The sequence below is a fragment of the Quercus robur genome, chromosome 2, assembly GCF_932294415.1.
Source record: "Quercus robur chromosome 2, dhQueRobu3.1, whole genome shotgun sequence".
NCBI lineage: Eukaryota > Viridiplantae > Streptophyta > Magnoliopsida > Fagales > Fagaceae > Quercus > Quercus robur.
In genome coordinates this window covers 79,715,645-79,739,987 of record NC_065535.1, presented here as the reverse complement: position 1 = coordinate 79,739,987, position 24,343 = coordinate 79,715,645, and the positions used below count along the sequence as shown (strand labels likewise).

Here is a 24,343-nt window from a genome sequence, read left to right as displayed (position 1 = left end):
ATCCTCGTATGTGATACAAAATTTCCACTTGTATATTATATTGTATTAATCTCTCACCCAGTGAATAAACAAACACTTCATTTATGGGTAAAAGAGTTGTTATTTCAAGATTTAACAATACCGTTTCAGTATTCATTAACATAATTATTCAGCAAATAAAAAACATAATCTTCTTTGAAGCCTAGAGGGAAGGATTTAAATCCCATATATTTTCGTGCCAAACCATGTTATGTTGTGGGCTTGTGACTGCTCCTGTAATTGCCTGTTAACTTTCAACTTTACTCTGAATGCCTACAATCAATCATTAGAACACCTCGACAGGTTCCTCATATTTGTGCATGCCTACATAAGACTCTTTAACATGTTACAATCTAAACTACTATAAATCAATGTGCACTTTTCATAGTGTAATATTCATCAACTGAAATAGAATCAACCAAACCACTTACATTGTATATTTCCTCCAATTTATTACGTAGTTGCAACCATCAAACAAATACCAATTGTAAAGCTTTCTCTTGAAGCATTGGGAGAACAACCTTCTGAAAGGAATAAAAGCACAAAATTCCCAAATATGTGATATGCAAAAAATAAAAGAAAAAATATGCGCCAAAGAAAATAATCACACAAGACAATATTTACATGGTTTGGTAATTTGTCTACGTCCACGGAGTTGCAAAGATTTCACTATTCTCAGAGAAAATACAAGATGCGATAGTACAATTTTTCTCACTAAAAAACAACACACAAAATCCTAACCTTTAAAACAATAGTTTTTCTATCTTGTGCATAGGATTCACAATGGGCTATAAAATGGGCCAAAATTTTTTCTCTGGGGCATGGACTAAGCCTTAGAAAATCTCTCATTAAAAAACATAACGGTCTATGTAAGGTCAGATCAAGAACCAGTATTCGAAATAAATAAAAAATGCGTATGTAGCTCTAATAAGCAATCCAAGTCACGTGACTTGCACGTGCATAAGAACTCAACTGCATTCTTTACAATCATTCAATCATAAACACGACTAGAAAAGAAGTGGTATATTGACTCATTGTATAGGCTCGAAAATTACATTACATTTCATTTTTTCTTCAAAGATACATTAGGAGATCAGCCTCGCATAAGCTAAACATAAATTATAGTTCACTCGCTAATTAGACCATGAAAATCTTATAAAATGAAGAACGTATCAATCAATTAACAAAGCATATGGGTTGAAGATCAAGTGAGCTCCAAAGCAACAATTCACCATCATTGCTCAAAGAAGAGGAAGAAGACCCCATTTCAGTTGAACTTCCAGGATTTTCATCCTCCCTCCTCTTCATCACTTCCACATATTCTTGATCATCTTCATTTTTTGCCTCTTTGTTCTTGTTACACGCCTTTTGTAGGTTGGTTAATTGGTCAGACATTTCTCTTCCTAACACATTTCCTGACGTTAGCTTTAACTTTAAGCATTCTGATATCCCATTAAAGGCATAGAGTGAAGCTGAGACCTTTCTTTCATATTTCATCCTCTTCATGGCAGCACTAAACATTGATGGCTCATCCATGCAGTTCTCTGGTTCAACCGGTTCTTCAATCTCTTCAGCAAACTCAAAGGGAGAATAGAAACTGCAGGTTCCAACAGTATCAACAAATTGAAAATCCAGCTTTCCAGTCTCACTGCCTGCTTCTTCTTCATCTTCCTCTCCTTCCCCTCCAAAATTATAATCACCGCCACAAGTCTGTGATACATTGGAACTCCTATTAGAGTCGAAGTCCATTTCTCTCTGCGCCCAGTCTTCTTTTTCAGTAAAAGAGGCTTCAAAATTTGTGGTCATATAATCATGGCTAGCATTTGCATTATTACTTTTTACTAAGTTGTTGCAGTTGGTGTAATAATCTTCAGGATTGTTAAGGTTATCCGTGAATGATGCATTTGGGAACTCTGCAGCCTCTTCTCTATATACTTCTGTTTGTTGCTTTTCTTGCAGGCTGATGGGCAAGGAAGAATTAGACAAAGCAGTGCAAGAGTTATTTCTTGCTTTCAGCCTTTGGAGGAGGAGGTTAGTAATCTTTGAGGGGAGAGCTGGGGATGAAGATGACGATGAGGGACAAGGCCAGAAGTTTGTCCGAGTGTTGGCACCACGAAGCAAGCAAGCAGCCTCATCATAGGCCCTGGCTGCTTCCTCAGCTGTATCAAAAGTGCCTAACCACACCCTTATCTTTTGTATGGTGTCCTTAATCTCAGCCACCCATCTACCGGATGGCCTTTGCCGGACACCAACAAATCTCTTTCGGGCTCTCCTTGCCCCACGTAGAGCTTCTGCTGCGGCAGCTTCCTTCACCATCTCATCCCAAGCCATGCTTCCCTCACTAGAATTTTTGTCTCTCACTACTTCACTAGCCCTTCTCTTCCTAGCCATATGTACTTACTTTTCCTGTGTAGTAGCTCTTCTCTACTATTATCTCCCTTTTCTCTAGGTTTGGTAAACTTTGTGGAGTGTAGTTCTCTACTATATCTCTCTTTTCTCTAGGCTTGGTAAACTACTTGTGGGGTATTTTTCTTGTTGCTAGTGAAGGTTTGGTTGCTATGTTTCAGTATGTGCGAGTCTGATGCATTTATATGAAGGGATTGGAAGATCCTGACAAACAAGAGTGGAGAGCTGAAAGGGTCTTACTGCTTGTTCTTGTTTCTTTGTTCCTTGTTTAATTTTGGCTTCTTATCCAACCATATGAAGGCTTCTCTGTGACAAGAAAGAGGGGGGGGGGGGGGGGGGGGGGGGGGTGTAAAAATAGCCCATTTTATTAGTGCAACTCTAGTGAATTTTGCTTTGACCAAGCCCAAGGTACCTAGAGTTTTCTTCTATGATATTATATTAAGAATGTATCATTTTTTTAGTACGGAAATATAAGCCAGAATGGGTCATTACTCATTACACTACTCTTCTTAGTTTAATTGATTATATTTTTATGATTATGCAATTGAAAGAATCTATATGTACGTATCATTAACCTATCCTTTATCGTGAAGGAGACACTAGCATAAAAGTCCTCAGTCTACAGAAAGAGACTACAATAGGAGCAAAGGAACCTTTTAATATATGGTATCACATGGAAACATAAATGCATTATAAAACAGTAAGACCAATAGAACCCTAACTACACAACATATGAGCCATACAAGTGCTGCATAACCATAAAATATCTGTAGCTGCAGATTGCATGCTGCCTTAAATTGTAGTACAATTTTTTTCCCATCTCAAATTGAAAATCTGTTAGTACATAATTGCACTTTGGTGAAGGCCTTTCATAATTTAACAATAGCCTATTTTCACTTTGCTGTTAAAAGAATATAAAGAGCTTTTTCTATTTTTTGGTTTCATTGGTGGTTTATTAAACAGTCTTTGGTACTTTATCAAACATAAAAGCGTGACACGCAAATATAAAATGATCCATTTGACCATGTAGTGGTTTTAACAATGCATTTGGATATTGAAATGGCCTTTGAATTTCCAGATTATTGCATGTAACATGTGGTCTCATTCACACATTCTATGTCTTCAATTAGACTATTACAAAAAAAGGTAGCCATGAAGCAATCAACAACAGTTGTCTTAATGGTATAACATGATCTAGTGAGATGGGTCCAATTTCTCTAATAACCTTACATTTAAAATTATGGATTTTGAATATGCATCCGATGAATAATGAATTCACATCTTACTTTATATTACGTTATTCTAGTTTGATGATAAAAAAAAATAAAAAAACAATCATCATGAAACAGACATATATAATAAGTTTGAAATCATATTATACCTATCAAAATTAAAAATTATATTGTAAAAACGCGTCAATGAAACAACAAAGCACCCATTGTAACGTGAAAGAAGTTTATTCCCGTTCATTTTCATGCCCAAATAAGGTCAATCATATTTCTTTGGATAATTAATCATGCAAAGGAAATACCCTGATCGTTTTGCTTTTTGTCAGTAATAATCAAAGCGACTTCTTCAAAGTCCTACGACACCTTGTCCCAGCAATGCCTAATAATAAGACAAATTTAAGCAATATTAATTGTATAATACCTCAAACTTAATAGAACAGGCAATAAGAAATATTTAATTACATAGTAATTAGTAGTATAATACTGCCTCAAAACTTATTTTTAATATTATTATTCTGATTTTTTTTTTTTTCATCGATCAAATTATGCTATCGTATGCTTTGTAATCTGTTAATCTAGACAGCCTTTTCGTCACTCACAAGCTGTGATGGTGACATTTCTGGACTAGCTCCAATTTTCTACCTGCTTGTTAAAGAGTGAAATTGGTTATTTACTAAGCAACAAGTACATAAAAAGTTAAAAATTGACCTTTGGTTAGCTCGCCGAATTTATAGATTCTTTTTGCAATCATATTGTAAACTGTGAAGAGAATAATATTTTTTACTACCAAAAAAAAAAAAAAAATTCTTCACTGAATATTATGTATGTAAATCTATTTTGTGACACAGTTGTGTAGGAGGGGAAAATTATATTTTATTGAATTACAATAAAGACTCCAGCTAAGGTTATGCTTGGCTGCTCCCAATTCATCCGATCAAGCATCTGTTAAGAAAGAAATTGAAACCTACTCATTACTCCGTAGAACAACTGATGGAGTTGGTCAAGGAAGCTCCGAAGATCAACTCACTTCGAGAAGAAAAATAACCCAATTTTTTGTGATGTTTTTGTGTGTACGTTTATTTGTAACCCAGAGATTTGTTACTCAGTAAAATAGCCTTGTCTTCTTTATAAGGAGAAAAAGCTTTGAATCAATTTAATTATTAAAAAAACGTGTATTTTTATTTGTAAATTTGAGTGGCTTTTGTAAAGAGAAAATACAAGGTGATGAGTGATGATATGTTAGCTAAGTCATGGCATCAAGGAAGACACGTAACCGACATGTAGTTGGAGACAAGAGAAAACGAAGAGGAAGGACCCAGCAAATCTTTATGGAGAGCCTACGACTCTAGGGCCGTATAAACAAAAATGAGAGACGAAGAATTCAAAATGCCGACAATCTTTCTCTTTCCCTCTGGTTAGCTATGTCGGTTTTTTGTCCCCTTCAAGTTTGACCAACGAGCAAATGACTTATTTTCTTTAATGGATCTCCTTGAACATAACCAACAACAAAGACTAAGTAGTTCATTTTGACCAAAAACAAAAAATAGTCCACCTTTGCTAACATCTAGCAAAATAAACATATGGGCAAGACTATTATGTCGAAGAATATATAACTTATATTACCCAAAATTTTTTTTTAATTAATTAATTAATATATATATATATATATATATATATTTCTTCTTAATAATCAATAATCTTGCAACAATACCTTCTTTCCCTAGTAACTATTAGGAACTTCCAAAGTACAATTGATGCGATACTTTGTAAAAACATTAAGAAGTGTTAGTCGAGTTACAAAGTCAAATGAAAAGTTCATTTTTGGATTTAGTGACTTGTTTTTTATTAGTATGAAAGAAATACCAATTCAATTGAGGGGAAAACACATTCTTTCTTCATAGTAATGATTTTTTATTTCTTCATAGTAACTGATGTGGATAAAAATAGAGATTACTCACAATAAGGTACAAGCTGACAGTTAAAAGAGGATGGATACAATTAAACCCGCCAGCCTTCATTTACACGTATTGACAAAATGGATATTTAGGAAGAGGCACCCACAAGGCATACCCAAGGGCTAATGGCATCATAAAGCTGACGGGGTTAAGGCTGAAGGCGTAGGGTAAGCTGACGACCTTAGTAAAGGATTGCTTGCCATCCACGATTGTGTATATAAGGAAATGTCTTGCTCTCCACGTTTAGTGATATCCAAAGGGATTCCTATATGGAAAGGATTCCGCGAAATATGCCCAAGAAGACTCCTATAAGGAAAAGACCTGTAGTCCAAGGAAAAAATGTCAACCCTTTTGTCACGCCCCGAACCCAACTACAAAGATAGGCACGTGATAACCGCTGCACGCTTATAAAGTAAGCACCCTACAAGTGTGCATGACCTTCTTAGCAACTAAAATTTATCCTCAAAAATTAAAATCAAATAAATCCAAATAACTCAACAATTTCTTTATGAATAGATCTCCAATAATTTAATAGGAACAAAATCCAAACCTCATGTACATAATGCCAATTGGCCAATAAATATAAAACTATTAGAAGACCATCCAATCCCAAAATCACTAAGCTTCTTTTCCTACTCACAACACAACATCAAAACTCCCAAAACTTGGTATTCTTCACGATCTGAAACTGGAGGGGAAAAAGGGGGGTGAGTTGACAACTCAATAAGTAACCTAAGTCCTAATAAATTCTATCAAGCAATAGATCTGTAAAGTATAAGATGTAATATGCGTTTTCAAAAGTTATAATATACTATGTGTTTTCAAAATATCTGAAAAAGTTTCATAATCTTAAAATAATAAGTTGCACATAGGTCACATACTTTAATCTTACACATATATCATTGATGGTTTAGAAAATAGTTAGTTTTCCATATATCAAAAGCTATAACTTACAATAGGTTCCAAAAACACATAAGCAATTTTAGTGACTCAAAATAGTTCAAATACTCAAACATTTCCAAAATCACAAATATAGTTTTAAGGACTCAAAATAGTCAAATATTCAAACGTAATTCATATTCTTAACAATCTTATGACTATGGTCACGTTATATCCCCGTGACTGGACATCAAAGTACCAATGAATAACCTCCATTGGTTTGGGTATCCGAATACCAATGAACAACCCCCATTGGTGTGGGTATCAGAGTACCAATGAACAATCCCCATTGGTCTGGGTATCAGAATACCAATGAATAACCCCCATTAGCTGGGTATCAGAGTACCAATGAATAACCCCCATTGGCTTGGGTATCAAAGTACCAATGAATAACCCTCATTGGTTTTGGTATCAGAATCAACTCATAGTCAAATTGTCCATAATCATATATATGAAATCATAGTTTTTAACAAAAATATATCTTATTCAAATTAATATATATAAATATATATAATCATATATTCAATATTCAAATATATTTGTGATATTTCTATATTCTTACTTTAAATCAATATAGCTAAAAAAAAAACAATTAAATAAAACAAATCTTACATTCAATGCTCATATTTATCTGTGGAAATTCTTTATTCTTTACTTTAAATCAGTATAGCTAAAAATAATTAAATACAATACATCAGATATATTTGTGATAATTCTTTACTTGAAATTAGTAATACAATATAAATAAATTGTAACAACTGTAAACAATTTTCAGTAGTTAAAATACGCAAAAATAAAACCAATTAGGATAAGGTTACTTACCTCAAAAAGTCATATCAAAAGGAACTTCTCCCTGACGCTTCCTTTAAAAACTTAGATATCACCTAAACAATTTTTTCAAATATCATTTACTCAATAATCTAATATTTTTAAATAAAACTTATATGAATACCCAGCCAGAAGAGAAACTGCTAAAAATATCTAATAATTTTCAACTATTGTCTTAGTTAAAAATCCACCATATTCATAATATATATATATATATATATATTTCCTCCACTTTCTACCATTAATAGTACCAAAGGACAAAGCCTATAGATACACCATACGTGTAGCCATGTAGGGTCAAAAGTACACCACCTAATCTTCTATACGTGTGCTTTTTTTTTTTTTTTTTTTTTTTTTTTTCACGCCTAGTTCTCTTTGAGATCAGGACAAAACTAGGAAAAAGGTACCATATTCAATGTCATACAAAATCAAGCCTACACGGTCACCATAACCTTTTGCTATTTGCCAAAACCCCAAATCTCTAAACCTGTGCAGAACCGGACCCAAGAGCCTTCTTTTACACTTAACGCAACACAGGCACAGAGAAAAATAAATAAAATCCTTCTTTGTTTACATCATTAATCTCATATATAAACAGTCTCACTATTAGCCAAAATACTCATATAAAAGAATACTCTAATTCTAAATAAAGCTTAGATTTGATAAAAAGAGATTTTTAGGCTCTTACCTTAAAGGTGTAATCAATCCTTCTTTACTTCAGTCTTTTGGGTAGTCTCCTCTCTCAAAATATCTCTCCATATACGTTGATTTAATAAGCTTATATAGCTACCCCCGCACTCCCTTGGTGCGATGGTCACTCCACAAGTATAAGTGCTTGTGGAGTGTGGGGGGCAAGGGCCGGGGTTCAAGTCTCCAGGAGGGAGCTTCACACACATATACACTTAGATTAGGCTAGAGTAGAATTCTATCTTGTATAAAAAAAATAAATTAATTAATTAAAAAAAAAAAAAAAAGCTTATATAGCTAGGGTTTCTACCTTATTTTCTAAAAAACTCCCTTATAATTATTAATTATAAAATTGTCCTCATAAACAAATTTACTTAAATAACCTTCCTTTTATTTTATTTTTTTTCGGGGTATTACAATCTCCCCCACTTATAAGAATTCAGTCCTTTGAATTCATCACAAGCTGAATGAATTATCACGCTTCCACTGCGCTACTCTAAAGCCACAATTGTATCGATCTACACAAATTTATCACTCATCACCATAGTTCAAAACTATTTCACAACATATGCATAGACTTTTCCTTCCCAAGATTTGTAAGATAAAAATTTCCAAAGCAAATGGAGCCATGATGTTTCCGCTGCATAATACAATACCACTATAAAATCTCTTACTCAATTACCCATAGTTTAAGAACAACCATATTATGAAAATTATATGATTCTTTTAAGATATACATATCTCTAGTCTAAATAGATCTCTAAGTTCCTTTTAATTTGAATAAAAGTTCCAAGGCCCATTCGTTTAGATTAACCCCAATAACTGATTTTCCATCAATTATTAATTTCAACAAAATTCCATGGCCCAAGTAGTCTCCAAAAATTACAATAAGGGAAATCCACAATTTTGAGATTCACCATAGACCATTGAATGCTAGCATCCGTTTAATTCTATACCTCAAAATTAAGTAGTGCATCCAAGGTTCCAATCCTTCCTAAGTTCATAACTAATTTACAACATATGCGTGTATCACTATATCTTTTCTTCCTCAAGTTTTGTAAGAAAAAGAAATTCCAAAATCTCCATAAATAATCAATTGAGCATTGATATAAGGTTTTTCATAGAACCTCTATCTTAACCATAAATTATCTTCTCAAATAAGCAACATTTATTCACCTTTAATCTCTAAATGATTCTTGGGCTGGAACTCATTGAAGAGCTAGGTTCCTTATAATTACATGGCCTATTATGAAAACAAATCTATAAGTATACATCGGCTAGAAGGGAACAATCCATGAAGTATCTCAACCTTTTTTTTTTTTTTTTAAATATACTTTGCAAATAATAGTCCCAGCAATCTAGAACTTAAGAGTACACTGCAATTTATAATCACTAACCATCTGCCAATATAAAACAAAAGGTACAACAAATGACTATAATTCAAATTGTAATAGTCTTTCAAAATAAACTCTCTTGCCATCCCAACTCCTTCAATATCCAATCAAAAATATGGTTCAACAGTCCAATTCTATACTACCACATACTTGTGTTCTATCCACTTCATTTTCTATTGAGCCAATCCATTAAATTTTATCAGTTAAGTTCAAAGAATTACATTTCTGGCATCAAAACTTATTCCCCGGGATATTAAACAATCCTCCAAGTCCATAGAAAAGAAATTGCGGACCTCAAACTTCTAAGTAACAAAACATGTCTCAAAAACATTTAGGGACTACCTCACACATAAATTAGGTTATGGTAATCCATGTAGGTCAACCCTAACAAGAACAATGATCCCAAAAAGTCGGTCCTTAACATTAGAATCCAAAGAAGTCACCGATATATTACTAAATTCTCTAAACACCCTTAGAATTTATATAATAACATATAATATAATGTGAACTACAATAACCACAAATTAATTTTTCCTTCACACTACGAACTTTCCGTTAATTTCCTTACTCCATATAAACTAAAATCAAGGAATCATAGCTCTAACATCAAACCTTAACCCCTAAATAAAGTTCTGCAATAGTCAGTTCCCTAATAATGATCAAGCACTCCAAATTCTGAATAGGGCATATAGTAAACTATCATTCAATAATTAAACCTTTGAGAATCTCCTACAGATCAAACTAACCTTAGGTAGCGATCGACTATATTAGGCAAAACTATCAAACGAGTTTTCAAAAGATCAGTCACAAAATAACATGAAGATTTCCTTTGCTTCATCTTTTCTCACTCTCTTTTCCTTTTAATGAGAAGAAAAAGTTTTAATAACCAATATGATCAATTACAAAATTTTCAAGAATAAAATACACTCAATACTAGTATAAGATCATAGAAGTATATCAATTAAAATCCTCCCTTTTGTATTTATAAGTCACGTATGCATAACCACATAGACATAAATATCAAATCCTTCAAATATGACCTAACAAATCATCATATGATGGAACCTCACTTCCACTTCTCATCAAGTCATCAAAAAAACACTATCTATGACCTAATAACCTTCACAAACAATAACTGGAATTGTAATACCTAGGGCGCAGATTTCATTCTAAATCAAAACCTAGCATAAAGTCTACAAGATCATAACCTAAGCTCTGATACCATTATAATTGTCACGCCCTGAACCCAACTACAAAGATAGGCACGTGACAACCGCTGCACGCTTATAAAGTAAGCACCCTACAAGTGTGCAAGACCTTCTTAGCAACTAAAATTTATCCTCAAATTAAAATCAAATAAATCCAAATAACTCAACAATTTCTTTATGAATAGATCTCCAATACTTTAATAGGAACAAAATCCAAACCTCATGTACATAATGCCAATTGGCCAATAAATATAAAACTATTAGAAGACCATCCAATCCCAAAATCACTAAGCTTCTTTTCCTACTCACAACACAACATCAAAACACCCAAAACTTGGTATTCTTCATGATCTGAAACTGGAGGGGAAAAAGGGGGTGAGTTGACAACTCAATAAGTAACCTAAGTCCTAATAAATTCTATCAAGCAATAGATCTGTAAAGTATAAGATGTAATATGCGTTTTCAAAAGTTATAATATACTATGTGTTTTCAAAATAACTGAAAAAGTTTCATAATCTTAAAATAATAAGTTGCACATAGGTCACATACTTTAATCTTACACATATATCATTGATGGTTTAGAAAATAGTTAGTTTTCCATATATCAAAAGCTATAACTTACAATAGGTTCCAAAAACACATAAGCAATTTTAGTGACTCAAAATAGTTCAAATACTCAAACATTTCCAAAATCACAAATGTAGTTTTAAGGACTCAAAATAGTCAAATATTCAAACGTAATTCATATTCTTAACAATCTTAAACTATGGTCACGTTATATCCCCGTAACTGGACATCAGAGTACCAATGAATAACCCCCATTGGCTGGGTATCAAAGTACCAACGAACAACCCCCATTGGTTTGGGTATCAGAATACCAATGAACAACCCCCATTGGTGTGGGTATCAGAATACCAATGAATAATCCTCATTAGCTGGGTATCAAAGTACCAATGAATAACCCCCATTGGTTTGGGTATCAAAGTACCAATGAATAACCCTCATTGGTTTGGATATCAGAATCAACTCATAGTCAAATTGTCCATAATCATATATATGAAATCATAGTTTCTAACAAAAATATATCTTATTCAAATACGTATATATATATATATATATATATATAATCATATATTCAATATTCAAATATATTTGTGATATTTCTATATTCTTACTTTAAATCAATATAGCTAAAAAAAAACAATTAAATAAAAAAAATCTTATAATCAATGCTCATATTTATTGGTGGAAATTCTTTATTCTTTACTTTAAATCAGTATAGCTAAAAACAATTAAATACAATACGTCATATATTCAGTAATCAGATATATTTATGATAATTCTTTACTTGAAATTAGTAATACAATAGAAATAAATTGTAACAACTATAAACAATTTTCAGTAGTTAAAATACGCAAAAATAAAACCAATTAGGATAAGATTACTTACCTCAAAAAGCCATATCAAAAGGAACTTCTCCCTGACGCTTCCTTTAAAAACTTAGATATCACCTAAACAATTTTTTCAAATATCATTTACTCAATAATCTAATATTTTTAAATAAAACTTATATGAATACCCGGCCAGAAGAGAAACTGCTAAAATTGTCTAATAATTTTCAACTATTGTCTTAGTTAAAAAACCACCATATTCATAATATATATATATATTTCCTCCACTTTCTACCATTAATAGTACCAAGGGACAAAGCCTATAGATACACCATACGTGTAGCCATGTAGAGTCAAAAGTACACAACCTAATCTTCTATACATGTGATCATTTTTTTTTTTTTTTTCCATTCACCCCTAGTTCTCTTTGAAATCCGGACAAAACTAGGAAAAAGGTACTATATTCAATGTCATACAAAATCAAGCCTACACGGTCACCATAACCTTTTGCTATTCGCCAAAACCCCAAATCTCTAAACCTGTGCAGAACCGGACCCAAGAGCCTTCTTTTACACTTAACGCAACACAAGCACAGAGAAAAATAAATCAAATCCTTCTTTGTTTACATTGTTAATCTCATATATAAATAGTCTCACTATTGGCCAAAAACTCATATAAAAGAATACTCTAATTCTAAATAAAGCTTAGATTTGATAAAAAGAGATTCTTAGGCTCTTACCTCAAAGGTGTAATCAATCCTTCTTTACTTCAGTCCTTTGGGTAGTCTCCTCTCTCAAAATATCTCTCCATATACGTTGATTTAATAAGCTTATATAGCTAGGGTTTCAACCTTATTTTCTAAAAAACTCCCTTATAATTATTAATTATAAAATTGTCCCCATAAACAAATTTACTTAAATAACCTTCCTTCTATTTATTTATTTATTTTTCGGGGTATTACACCTTTACTACTATAAACGCCCAAGTACCCTCACAAACTAAGATACGCATAATATACCCCCTTTAGCATTCTAGAGTTGTGAGAATAGTTCTAACTTGACCTTCAGAGGGTATTTGGCCGGCACCACACCGGTGCTCTCTGTTAGGTCTTCTCTTTTTGTTGTGCAGGTGCTATTTCAAGTGTGCGAGGACTGTGTGGCTTATTGGTGATTTTTTCGGTAGCAATTGATGTGGATAAAAATAGAGATTACTCATAATAAGGTACAAGCCGACGGTTAAAAGCAAACGAATACAATTAAACCCGTCAGCCTTCGTTTACACGTATCGTCTAAAGGGATATTTAGGAAGAGGCACCCGCAAGGCATACCCAAGGGCTGACAGCATCATAAAGCTGACGGGGTTAAGGCTGAAGGCGTAGGGTAAGCTGACGACCTTAGTAAAGGATTGCTTGCCATCCATGATTGCGTATATAAGGAAATGTCTTGCTCTCCACGTTTAGTGATACCCAAAGGGATTCCTATATGGAAAGGATTCCACAAAATACGCCCAAGAAGACTCCTATAAGGAAAAGACTCCTATAAGGAAAAGACTTCTAGTCCAAGGAAAAGAGGTCAACCCTCTACTACTATAAAAGCCTAAGTACCCTCACAAACCAAGGTACGCATAATTTACCCTCTCTAGCACTCTAGAGTTGTGAGAATAGTTCTAACTTGACTTTCGGAGGGTATTTGGCCGGCACCACACTGATGCTCTCTATTAGATCTTCTTTTTTTGTTGTGCAAGTGCTATTTCGAGTGTGCGAGGACTGTGTGGCTTACTGGTGATTTTTTCGGCATCATTAATTGGCGCCGTCTATGGGGAGCGTTTTGCGGATTGTAAGCCATATTATCGCTTCTCGGACAAAAGAGTTGCATGGTGCTCACTCGCTCAATGGCAACCACTAACGACGTTCAAGAAGAAGAACCACCCACGACCGCCCTTGAGTGACAGGTTAAAACTCTCGCCGTTGCCGTGGAACGCCTCACCAAACAAAATCGCGACTTGGAAGAGCAGCTGCACCAGAAAGATGCAACACCAGATAACCAAGGAGCATATCAAGAAGGAACAAACACTGAAAGAAGGAATTAAGAAGGACCACAGGCCAGTAACGCCCCAAGCAGACCGGAGCGACAAAACGTGAGCCTCTCCTCCCTCATGGAAACGGCTCCACCACCTATTATCGTAGAGATGTAGGCAATGAAGGAACAGGTGGAAGTTATGATGAATGCTCTCAAGGGACGAGTGTCCAGCGATCTTGACGACCTTGTTAACCGAACTGACTCGCCCTTCACTACCTCCGTCAACTCCTTCCCCCTGCGGAATAAGTTCCGCATGCCACAGATAGATAGTTACGACGGGGTCAAGAACCCTCTAGATCACCTAGAGACCTTTAAGACCTTAATGCACCTTCAAGGAGTAGCAGATGAGATCATGTGTAGGGCCTTCCTTACAACGCTGAAGGGTGCGGCAAGAATTTGGTTCAGCTGATTGACGCCCTGTTAGGTTCTAAATGTTTAGAACAATTGGCAAATCGTGAACATAAACTTGTCTAGATATAGATCTTAGAGTCTATAGGTTTTATTAGACAATGCTCAAGGTGATTCAAGTCAAGATTCAAGAACATACAAGCTACAGGAAGAAGATTTCATAATCTGTCTGGCTCGACCGATCGAAAGACAGGCTCGACCGATCGAAAGTCGTATTTGCAGAATTTTAATTAAGCCCAAACAGCAGTTCAAGCCCATTTAGGATTAGGGTTTCTAATCTACTTCTCCCAGTATATAAAGGAAACCCTAAGCACGTTTTTGTGTGGCTTTTCAGAGAGAAAAGAGTGTGCCTCTTTTGTATTTAGGGTTTTGTTCCTAAAAAGCTCTCTTATGTCTTCTACCGGTGCTATTCCTTGAAGAATCTCAAGATCCGTTATTGTAGAAGTTGCTACCTTCTCTTGTCATCAAAGGTGTTGATGATCTAAACCTTCAAGGGTGGTCTTGGAGTCACAAACAGGAGTGTTTGTATTGCTAAACCTTTGAGTGGGATCTCAAAGTCACAAACGGGGGTGTTTGTGTTTTGCAAAGGCCAAAGAAAGAAGGAGTCCGTGGATTCGGAGCTTGCACGTGGTCGTGTCAGTAAGTTCTACTGGTTGGTAGCATTAGGAAGTCAAGCGGGGGTGCTTGTAAGTCCTTTTGTATGAACTTCGATTCTTTCTAGTGGATTTACTTTTTACCTTGAGGATAACTAGGTTAAATCCTCCCTAGGTTTTTTACCGGTTTGGTTTTCCTGGGTGATCATATCATTGTCTTATTTATTTTCCGCTGCTATGCATGAAATGATTGTTTGATTGTGATAATCTAGACTTGTTTAATTGGACTAAGTAACAACTTGGCTAATTACCTAGGTTTAATCAATTGTTTAAGGGGTCTAAAAACGAACACGCCCAACTCCACCAGCACCTTCAAGGAGCTAAATGCTCAATTTACTGCGCACTTCATCGGGGGACATAGGTACAAGAAGTCTATGGCTTGCTTGATGAGCATCAAGCAGCGAGAGGAGGATACGTTGAGGTCCTACATATCCCGTTTCAATAAGAAGGCACTCCCGATCGACAAAGCCGACGACAAGATATTTGTAGCGGCATTCACTAATGGGCTGAGGAAGGGTAAGTTTTTGTTCTCCCTGTACAAGAACAACCCGAAAACCATGTCAAAAGTGCTTTACAGGGCCACCAAATACATGAACGCTGAAGATGCGCTGTTGGCTCGAGAGAAAAAACCCAAGAAAAGGTAGAGGCAAGAAGACATATGGCAAGACCAAGGCCGAAAGAAGGCAAGTACAGGAGACCGAAGGGAAGAAAGGCGCCCTAAGCCCCTAGGAGGAAGATTCACAAGCTTCACTCCATTGACTGCCCCGATAGATCAAGTCCTAATGCAAATCAAGGACGAGGGGGCTCTGACATTCCCTGGAAAGCTGAAGGGCAATCCCAACAAACGATCTAGGGATAAATTTTGCTGCTTCCATCGTGACCATGGTCATGACACAGCCGATTACTATGACCTAAAGTAGCAGATTGAGGCCCTTATCAGATAAGGAAAACTGTAGAAGTTCGTCAGTAAGGAGAGAATAGATCCACCCCCTCAAGACCAATACCCCCGGCGGGATAATGAGCGACCGAGACCCCTCATAGGGGACATAAGGATAATCGTGGGAGGAACGGTGGCCGCTGGGTCGTCCAAAAAGGCCCGCAAAACCTACCTTAGGATGGTACAAAATGTTCAACTGACGGGAGCCGTGCCAAAGATAACATGGAAAGAAAGCCCCATTATCGGGTTCTCAGAAGAAGATGCGCAACGTCTTCACCACCCGCATGACGATGCGTTTGTCATCAACATACGAGTAGGAGACTACAGCATGCATCGGGTGTTGGTCGACAATGGCAGCTCGGCAGATATCCTATACTACCCGGCGTTCCAGCAGATGAGGATCGACAAGGAACAATTGATTCCGACGAACGCCCCGCTCATTGGTTTTGTAGGGAGCTGGGTATTCCCTCTGGGCACAGTCACATTGCCTGTAATGGTAGGTGATTACCCCCAGCAAATTATTAAGGACGTAACATTCCTAATGGTCGATTGCTCGTCTGCCTACAACGTTATTCTCGGACAACCCATGCTTAATTCGTGGAAGGCTGTAACTTCAACCTACCACCTAATGATTAAGTTACCTACCGACTATGGAGTGGGAGAGCTGCGCGAAAGTCAGGTGGCCGCACGTGAATGCTACGTGGCCATGATGGAAATGGAGGATCAGGTCCAAGCCATGAATATAGAAGAGCACCGGATGATGACAGAGCCGATAGAGAAACTTGAAGAGACACTCCTTAACAACTCCAATCCTGACTGAACGACCAAATTGGAACCCTCGCTAATCCCGCGATCCGCCAAGAGCTCATAACTTTTCTCAGGAGTAATCGGGACGTATTCGCCTGGAGCCATAAAGACATGCTAGGAATAGACCCTTCGGTCATGGTACATAGGCTGAATGTATCGCCCTCCTTTCCACCCGTCCGATAGAAAAAGTGAGTGTTCGCCCTAGAGCGATATCAGGCCATAGCGGAAGAAGTCCGCAAATTACAGGAGGTGAGCTTCATTAAGGAGGTTTATTACCCCGATTGGTTGGCAAACATAGTGATGGTTAAGAGAGCTAGTAGGAAGTGGAGGATGTGCGTGGATTTCACTGACCTGAATAGAGCCTGCCCCAAAGACAGCTATCCTCTCCTGCGGGTCGACGTTGTAGTGGACTCTACGGCTCAGCATCAACTGTTAAGCTTTATGGACGCTTTCTCAGGTTACAACCAAATCCAAATACACAAAGATGATCAGGAGAAGACTTCGTTCGTAACTAGCCAAGGCCTCTTCTGTTATAAAGTGATGCCATTCGGCCTAAAAAATGCAGACGCGATGTATCAGAGGCTTATGAACAAGATGTTCGTGTAGCAAATCGGGAGAAACGTCCAAGAACATTCAACACCCTTCGATCCTACAACATGAAGCTCAATCCGGGAAAGTGCGCCTTCGGAGTGACGACGGGAAAATTCCTAGGATTTATGGTGTCTCAAAAGGGCATCGAGGCCAACCCGGACAAGATTCGGGCCATAATGGAGATGGCGCCCCCAAGAAATGTGAAGGAGGTACAAAACCTCAACGGCAAAATAGCAGCATTAAATAGATTCGTCTTAAGAGCAACAGACAAGTGTTTACCCTTTTTTCGCACATTGAAGAAATCTTTCGAGTGGACTGCCGACTGTCAGCAAGCATTCGAGGAGTTAAAAGCTTATCTATCTTCCCCACCGCTGCTAAGTCCCTCGCAGCTAGGTGAAGAGCTTTTTCTCTACCTGGCTGTCTCCCCTGCTGCTGTCAGTACCGCCTTGATCAGAGAAGAGGAAAGAGTGCAGAAGCCCGTATACTACGCCAGCCAGGAGCTTCGCGGTGCCGAAGAAAGATACCCACCCATGGAAAAACTCGCTTTCGCATTAGTTATGGCAGCCCGCAAGCTTAAACCATACTTTCAAACCCACACGATGATCATCCTGACTGACAAGCCCTTAAGGCAGGCGATGAGTAATCCTGAAGCCGCTGGTCGATTGGCACTATGGGCCATAGAGTTGAGTGAGTTTGACATCCAGTATCGACCACGAACCGCTATCAAGGGACAGATCGTCTCGGATTTTATAGTAGAATTTACCAGCGACGAGGGCAAGGGGGCAAAAGAATTTCCTCAGTGGAGCATACATACAGACGGGTCATCCAACAGACAGGCTAGGGGGGTTGGCGTCGTACTACTATCACCCGAGGGGGACATGGTTGAGTGTATGGTCCGTCTCGACTTCCCCACTACCAACAATGAAGCGGAATACAAAGCACTAATGGCGGGTTTCGATCTTGTCAAAGCAGCAGGGGTCGTAAGTGTAATCATTTATTGCAACTCTCAGGTCATTACTAATCAAGTGAATGGAGACTATGAGTGCAAGAACGAGAGGATGAAGAGGTATCTGGATCAAGTAAGAAAAAGAATAGGCGACTTGAAAGCCAAAGTCATCCAGATCCCCAGAGGAGAAAATGAGTAAGCCGACCGTCTTGCCAAAGCTACTTCAGGAGAACATATGATCACTCCTGGTAACGTACTCTCTTTTGTTCAATTTTATCCATTAATAGATCCCGGCAATGTACAGGAGATTGGCTTTGAGAGTAACTGGACCACACCGTTGGTTTCATACTTAAAGAATGGCGTCTTGCTAGACAGGAAGGAAGCCGCAAGAAAGCTGAAGGTCCAGGCAGCAAGATTCGTCTTGATAAAAGATATCCTGTATAAAAAAAGGTTTCTCCCGTCCATATCTGAGATGCTTGGGTATGGAAGAAGCGGACTACGTTATGAGAGAGGTACACGAGGGGATTTGCGGAAACCATTCGGGGTCAAGGTCATTAGTGCACAAGCTTGTGCAAGCAGGGTACTATTGGCCCACCATGCAGAAGGATGCCGAGGCTTATGTTAAGACCTGTGACAAATGCCAAAGGTTCAGCAATATTATTAGACAACCAACCGAAGAGTTGACCCCAATGACGGCCCCATGGCCGTTCGTTCAGTGGGGATTAGATATTATAGGATCATTCCCTACAGCAGTACGAAAGCTGAAGTTCCTGGTAGTAGGCATTGACTACTTTACAAAGTGGGTGGAAGCTGAAGCTTTGGCCACCATTACGGAGAAGAACGTACAGAGTTTTTTCTAGAGATGCATCATATGCAAGTTTGGCATTCCTAGAGTCTTTGTCTCGAAAAACGGGAAGCAATTCGATAACGACTCCTTCCAGGATTTTTGCTCGCAGTTAGGGATAAAGAACCACTACTCCTCCCCCACCCATCTACCCTCAGGCTAACGGCCAGGTTGAAGTCACGAACCGATCCTTACTCAAGATTATCAAGACTCGGCTCGAGGGGGCAAAGGGTATATGGCCTGAAGAGTTGCCAAGCATACTATGGGCATACAGGACGACGGCGAGGACGCCCACAGGAGAGACACCATTCCGACAAACGTTCGGGAGCGAAGCAGTCATACCAGCCGAAGTCAGACTCACAAGCTACAAGGTGCATAACTACGATGACAGCAAAAATGACGAGGCCATGCATCTACAACTTGACCTAGTAGATGAAGTCAGGGTGGCGGCAGAACAAAGGCTAGCACGATACCAGGACCGCATGGCTAAGCACTACAACTCACAAGTCCGACGCAGAGACTTCCAAGTTGGAGATCTCGTTCTAAGGAGAGTCATGGGCACTGCTAAAGACCCCACCCAAGGGAAGCTCGACCCCAATTGGGAAGGACCTTACCGGATCACGTTATGGCAGAGGAAAGGCACTTACCATCTGGAGACGTTAGACGGACAGAAGCTGCCGCATCCATGGAACACCAAGCACTTGCAGAAGTATTACCAATAGAGATGACGACATGAAGACCAACCCTTTCTTTTTACAGTTCACCGTAGTTAATTTTTATACTCCTCAATTCTATTATTTACTTTAGTTTTTGCTACAATATCTTTTTTAAGCCCAAAGGGCAGGACCTTTTTTATTTTTTAAGAGCTACTTTTTCTATGAATGCATAAAAGGAGTTTATTCAGAATTGACTGAAGTTTCTTTCTACAAGTTTATAGTCCACAAAAAGTGAACGATTCTAAGTCCATAAAATGGACGACCTTAAGTTCACACAAAGTGGACAGTTCTAAGTCCATAAAATGGATGACCTTAAGTTCACACAAAGTGGCAGATCCTAAATCCATAAAGTGGACAACCTTAAGTTCACACAAAGTGGACGGTTCTAAGTCCATAAAATGGAAGACCTTAAGTTCACAAAAAGTGAATGATTCTAAGTCCATAAGGTGGACGAACCCACCCCAAAAAGGATAAAACACTGTTAAAGTCCCTCAAAAAGAGGAAATCATAAAAGTGACAGGTTCGTCAAGTCCTTATAGTGGACAAGGCTATAAAGCTGACAGTCTTACCAAATGAATGAGACAATAAAATGAAGTCCATAATATGGACGGAAGCTAAAAAGCCGACGGTTTCACCAAATGGATGAGACCATCATAACATAAAACCAACGGGCCTACAAGAATAAAAGGTCATAGCATGGACGGAAGCTAAAAAAGCTGATAGTCCCACCAAATGAATGAGACCATCATAACATAAAACCGACGGGCTTATAAAATGACAAGGTCATTTAGTCCATAGTATGGACAAAAGCTAAAAAGCTGACGGTCTCACCAAATGGATGAGACTCACCTAAACAAGGTTATAAAACCGACGGGCTTACAAAATGGCAAGGTCATTAGGTCCATAAAACGGCTAGAAGTTAGAAAAGCCAATGGTCTCATTAAAGTAAGTGAGATTATGAAAATAATAAGGTTGATTGATGGACGAGGCCCTGAAGCCAACAGACTATTAAAAACAATGGAATCATTAAGCACTTAACATGGATAAAAGCTACAAAGCTGACGGGCCTAAAAAAATAACGTCTCTTACAAAATGGACGAGGTCATGAGGTCAGCGACGCAATCAAGTGCCCAGAGGTAAAGCTCATAAAACCAACAAGCTTATCAATGAAGTGGACGGGATTATAAGTTACACGAAGCCCATATCAACAGATTTTTTGAACAAGTCCACCCTTAAAAAGCTGACGGGTTTCCCAAAACAAACACGATTACGGGCCGACGAATTCGTCTAACACAATCACTAATTAAAAAGTAAAAAATGACGGGAATAACATGCCGCATAACAAAATAAACTGTATACAAATAAAAGCCCAAAAGACTAAAAGGGCACTTAAACAATTGTTTGCAAAATAATTGAAATACACATTAAACAATTGTTTGCAAAATAATTGAAATTACACATGAAAAAAAATTAAGTAGCAGGAGTGTCAGCAGGATTCCCGTCATCTCTCTAAGGCTCCGGATTGTCAACATCTACAAGCACAATTGGAGGGTTGGAAGCAGGAGTATGAGGAGGATTGGCAGCAGGTTGGGCAAGAACAACGACGCTGTCGTCATTGGAAGGAGGATGGGACTCAGGGGAGCCGTCACCTTCATCATCCACCGTAATCCCAGATAAGTCCAACTCGGGGAAAACTGACGCAACCTGTTTAAGGCAATCATCAAACCCAGTGCCATAATACTCAGCACAAGAGTCAATGAATGATTGCAACGCCTTAGATTCCCGGATAGCGTCAACCCCGGCCGTCCCCACCTTTTCATGTAGATTTGTCACCTCCTACTGCAGCTTTTCCCTCTGACAGTCAACCTCCTCCAGCTTCCCCTTGACTTCCTTCAGCTCACTATTTAGCGTACGGATAGCCTCCTTGTATTGCCCCTGCTCATTCATCAAATTTGTGTTATGTTTCCTAACCTGAGTGACGACCCCCTCCTTGGCGACACACCGATCCTGAAGTGCCTTAACATGCACCAAGGCCTGAAAAAGGGTGCAGTCGTCAGTTTAAGAAAAAAAGGGGGGAAGAAAGATAAAGTTAACCAGGGAAATGGGTTTACCCGGGTAAGGTCAAAAAGGGTTGACACCCCAGCTCCTCCGTGCCTAACTCAGCACAAGGATCCATATCTGTCAACTTTATAAGGGACTGCACTTCCTGGACAGGATAGTCCTTGTGGGTAAGAAGGCAACGGGGGCCTTCAGTGACGGGACCCGTTGAGGTCATCAACCCCTTACCTGCACCACGACTTGGCTTGGGAGAAGGCTTCTTGGAGTGCACATCCCCAGAGTTGACGGCTACCTTTTTAGGTGGACGGTCGTTCTCCCCGTCAGTCTTCCTTTTGGTCGAACCCTTAGAGACGGCCTTGGGGACTGACGAAGACGTCCCCTCTTGACCCTTAGCCTTTTTTGCTTCTTCCTTATTACGGGCGGTAGTTGCCCTCACCCTTTGCTTAGCAATATCCATTTCTGTGAAAGATAGTAAACGTTCGTTAGAAAAACAGACGGTAAGAGAAAACCTGACGAAGATGGTGGAAGATCTACTTACGACGACAAGAGTACTCGTCCAATCTTCGAGCATCAGGCATCAGTTCCGAGCCCCCGCAGTATAAATGGAGGGTGTCAAGGGTGATTAAGTCCCTGCATTTTCGCTGCTCGAATGGAATGTCAAGAACTCGACGGATGAACTCCTCCTGTTCGTCAGTTATGTGGGGACGGGTATTAGCTGAAATTAAGGGAAAGAGTGTTAGAAGCGTCACCACAAAACAAGGGAAAAATAGTTAACGAGATTAACCTAAATCCCTGACAAAATCCCAAGTATTGTCAAAGTAACCATGAGGCATTGTCTCCCATTTCTCCTGACGACACACCCAATCCGTCCCCTCAACAAAGAAATACCTACTTTTCCAGTTCCTATTGGAATCCGGCATATCCGATACTAGCCTCAAACCTTTCTCCCGGGTATTAAAATGGTACGTCCCTTTAGAAAATGCGATGTGATGGGGTCTGTAGCAATAAAAGAACTCGTCCAAGGTAAGCTAACAGTTTCCTCCACTCAGACGACCATATAGGATTTTAGCACTTATAAAGATTCTCCAGGCATTCGGAGCAATTTGACTAACGGACAGACCCAGAAAATCAGCGAGCTGACGATGCAAGGCTGTCAGCGGCAATCTAAGCCCCACAGCAAACATGGCATCGTACATGCCAACGTCAGCGGTTCTCCCCAAATAACATCTCTCGTTCTCCCTAGGGAGACGGATTGGGATATGGTCTGGAATCTGATAACGAGTACGCAACTCCTTAAAAACCTTATCACTCATCATAGGTAAAAACTTGTTAATGACCCAATCCTTAGGAAGAATGAAAGGACGGTTATCCCCAGGACCCTCTGAGGTCCCTTCACTAGATTCCTCGTCACCATCATCATCATCCTCGTCACCATCAACATCATCCCAGTCACTTCCACTTCTCTTTTTTCCCTCTTCTACTTCATCCTCCTCTTCGTCTTCTGCCTCCTCACCCCCTTCAGCATAACTCTCAACATCGCCGTCGGGAGATTGGGCCGACGTCTCTCTCTCTGATGAAGGTGAGAAGTCCTCTGACTCATCACCTGAACCAAAGGCCTCGTCATAGCCCGCTCCTTTGCGGACTGACGACTCCTCACACGACGCGTCACTTGACATCTGACTACCTACAAGTGACAGATCCAATCTAAGTACCTAAGTTAACATCCTCACTAAGGAATTATTCAACCATAAGCAAAAAATTAAAATTAAAAAAAAAAAATGAAGAAGAAGAGGAAATGGAACTTACTGGTAAGTTAGCTTTCTGAAGAAGAACGGCCTTAAGGATAATGACGGACAAGCTGATGGAAGTAAGGGATGAGTTAACGAAATTAAAGGCGACGGGCTTTCTCTCTCAAAGATCCGCAAGGATGAAATAGAGAGAATGAGGAGGAGGTGCCATTTATATATAGAGTAAAAGTGCACGGAAGACGAAGCGACGCCTTCGTCAGAAGCGAAGCCAATGAAAACGCGCCAGTTGTCCAGAGCCTTAAATGTACGGCGGCTCGAGGAGTTCCCCGTAAATGATTTTCCCGCTCCTCTAAAAAATAAAATATAATAATAATCAGTCAATAAAAACTTAACTCCATAACCCGTCAGTCTAAAAAGTGACGAGAATATGGAGTAGGGGGCAACTGATGTGGATAAAAATAGAGATTACTCACAATAAGGTACAAGCCGATGGATACAATTA

General features: G+C 38.6%; 2 protein-coding genes and 1 long non-coding RNA gene across 3 annotated transcripts; 1 reads left to right on the top strand and 2 right to left on the bottom strand.

Moving 5' to 3' along the window:
• Positions 1 to 1,045: 1,045 nt before the first annotated feature.
• On the bottom strand, positions 1,046 to 2,726 carry LOC126715207 (ethylene-responsive transcription factor ERN1-like). Its single transcript, XM_050415709.1, has one exon. The coding sequence runs from the start codon at positions 2,407 to 2,409 to the stop codon at positions 1,195 to 1,197; it is 1,215 nt and encodes a 404-aa protein (XP_050271666.1). The 5' UTR covers positions 2,410 to 2,726; the 3' UTR covers positions 1,046 to 1,194.
• Positions 2,727 to 5,575: 2,849 nt separating this feature from the next.
• Positions 5,576 to 12,885, bottom strand: LOC126715208 (uncharacterized). The gene is made up of 3 exons (XR_007651823.1): positions 12,795 to 12,885; positions 12,114 to 12,175; positions 5,576 to 5,929 (listed from the first exon to the last, which is right to left on the bottom strand). It is a non-coding gene; the product is annotated as an uncharacterized LOC126715208 (long non-coding RNA).
• Positions 12,886 to 17,238: 4,353 nt separating this feature from the next.
• LOC126703935 (uncharacterized) lies at positions 17,239 to 20,041 on the top strand. Its single transcript, XM_050402989.1, has 4 exons — positions 17,239 to 17,441; positions 17,504 to 18,608; positions 18,780 to 18,913; positions 19,594 to 20,041. The coding sequence occupies exons 1-4, from the start codon at positions 17,239 to 17,241 to the stop codon at positions 20,039 to 20,041; spliced, it is 1,890 nt and encodes a 629-aa protein (XP_050258946.1).
• Positions 20,042 to 24,343: the final 4,302 nt, after the last annotated feature.

Excerpts from the sequence above, each read along its gene's own strand:
- LOC126715207 (XM_050415709.1), bottom strand. The coding sequence starts at position 2,409 with ATGGCTAGGAAGAGAAGGGCTAGTGAAGTAGTGAGAGACAAAAATTCT.
- LOC126703935 (XM_050402989.1), top strand. The coding sequence starts at position 17,239 with ATGGTTAAGAGAGCTAGTAGGAAGTGGAGGATGTGCGTGGATTTCACT. Across the intron at positions 17,442-17,503 it reads GATGATCAGGAGAAGACTTC|ACGCGATGTATCAGAGGCTT; the intron begins GTTCGTAACTAG and ends TAAAAAATGCAG. Across the intron at positions 18,914-19,593 it reads GTCTTGATAAAAGATATCCT|GACGACGGCGAGGACGCCCA; the intron begins GTATAAAAAAAG and ends ATGGGCATACAG.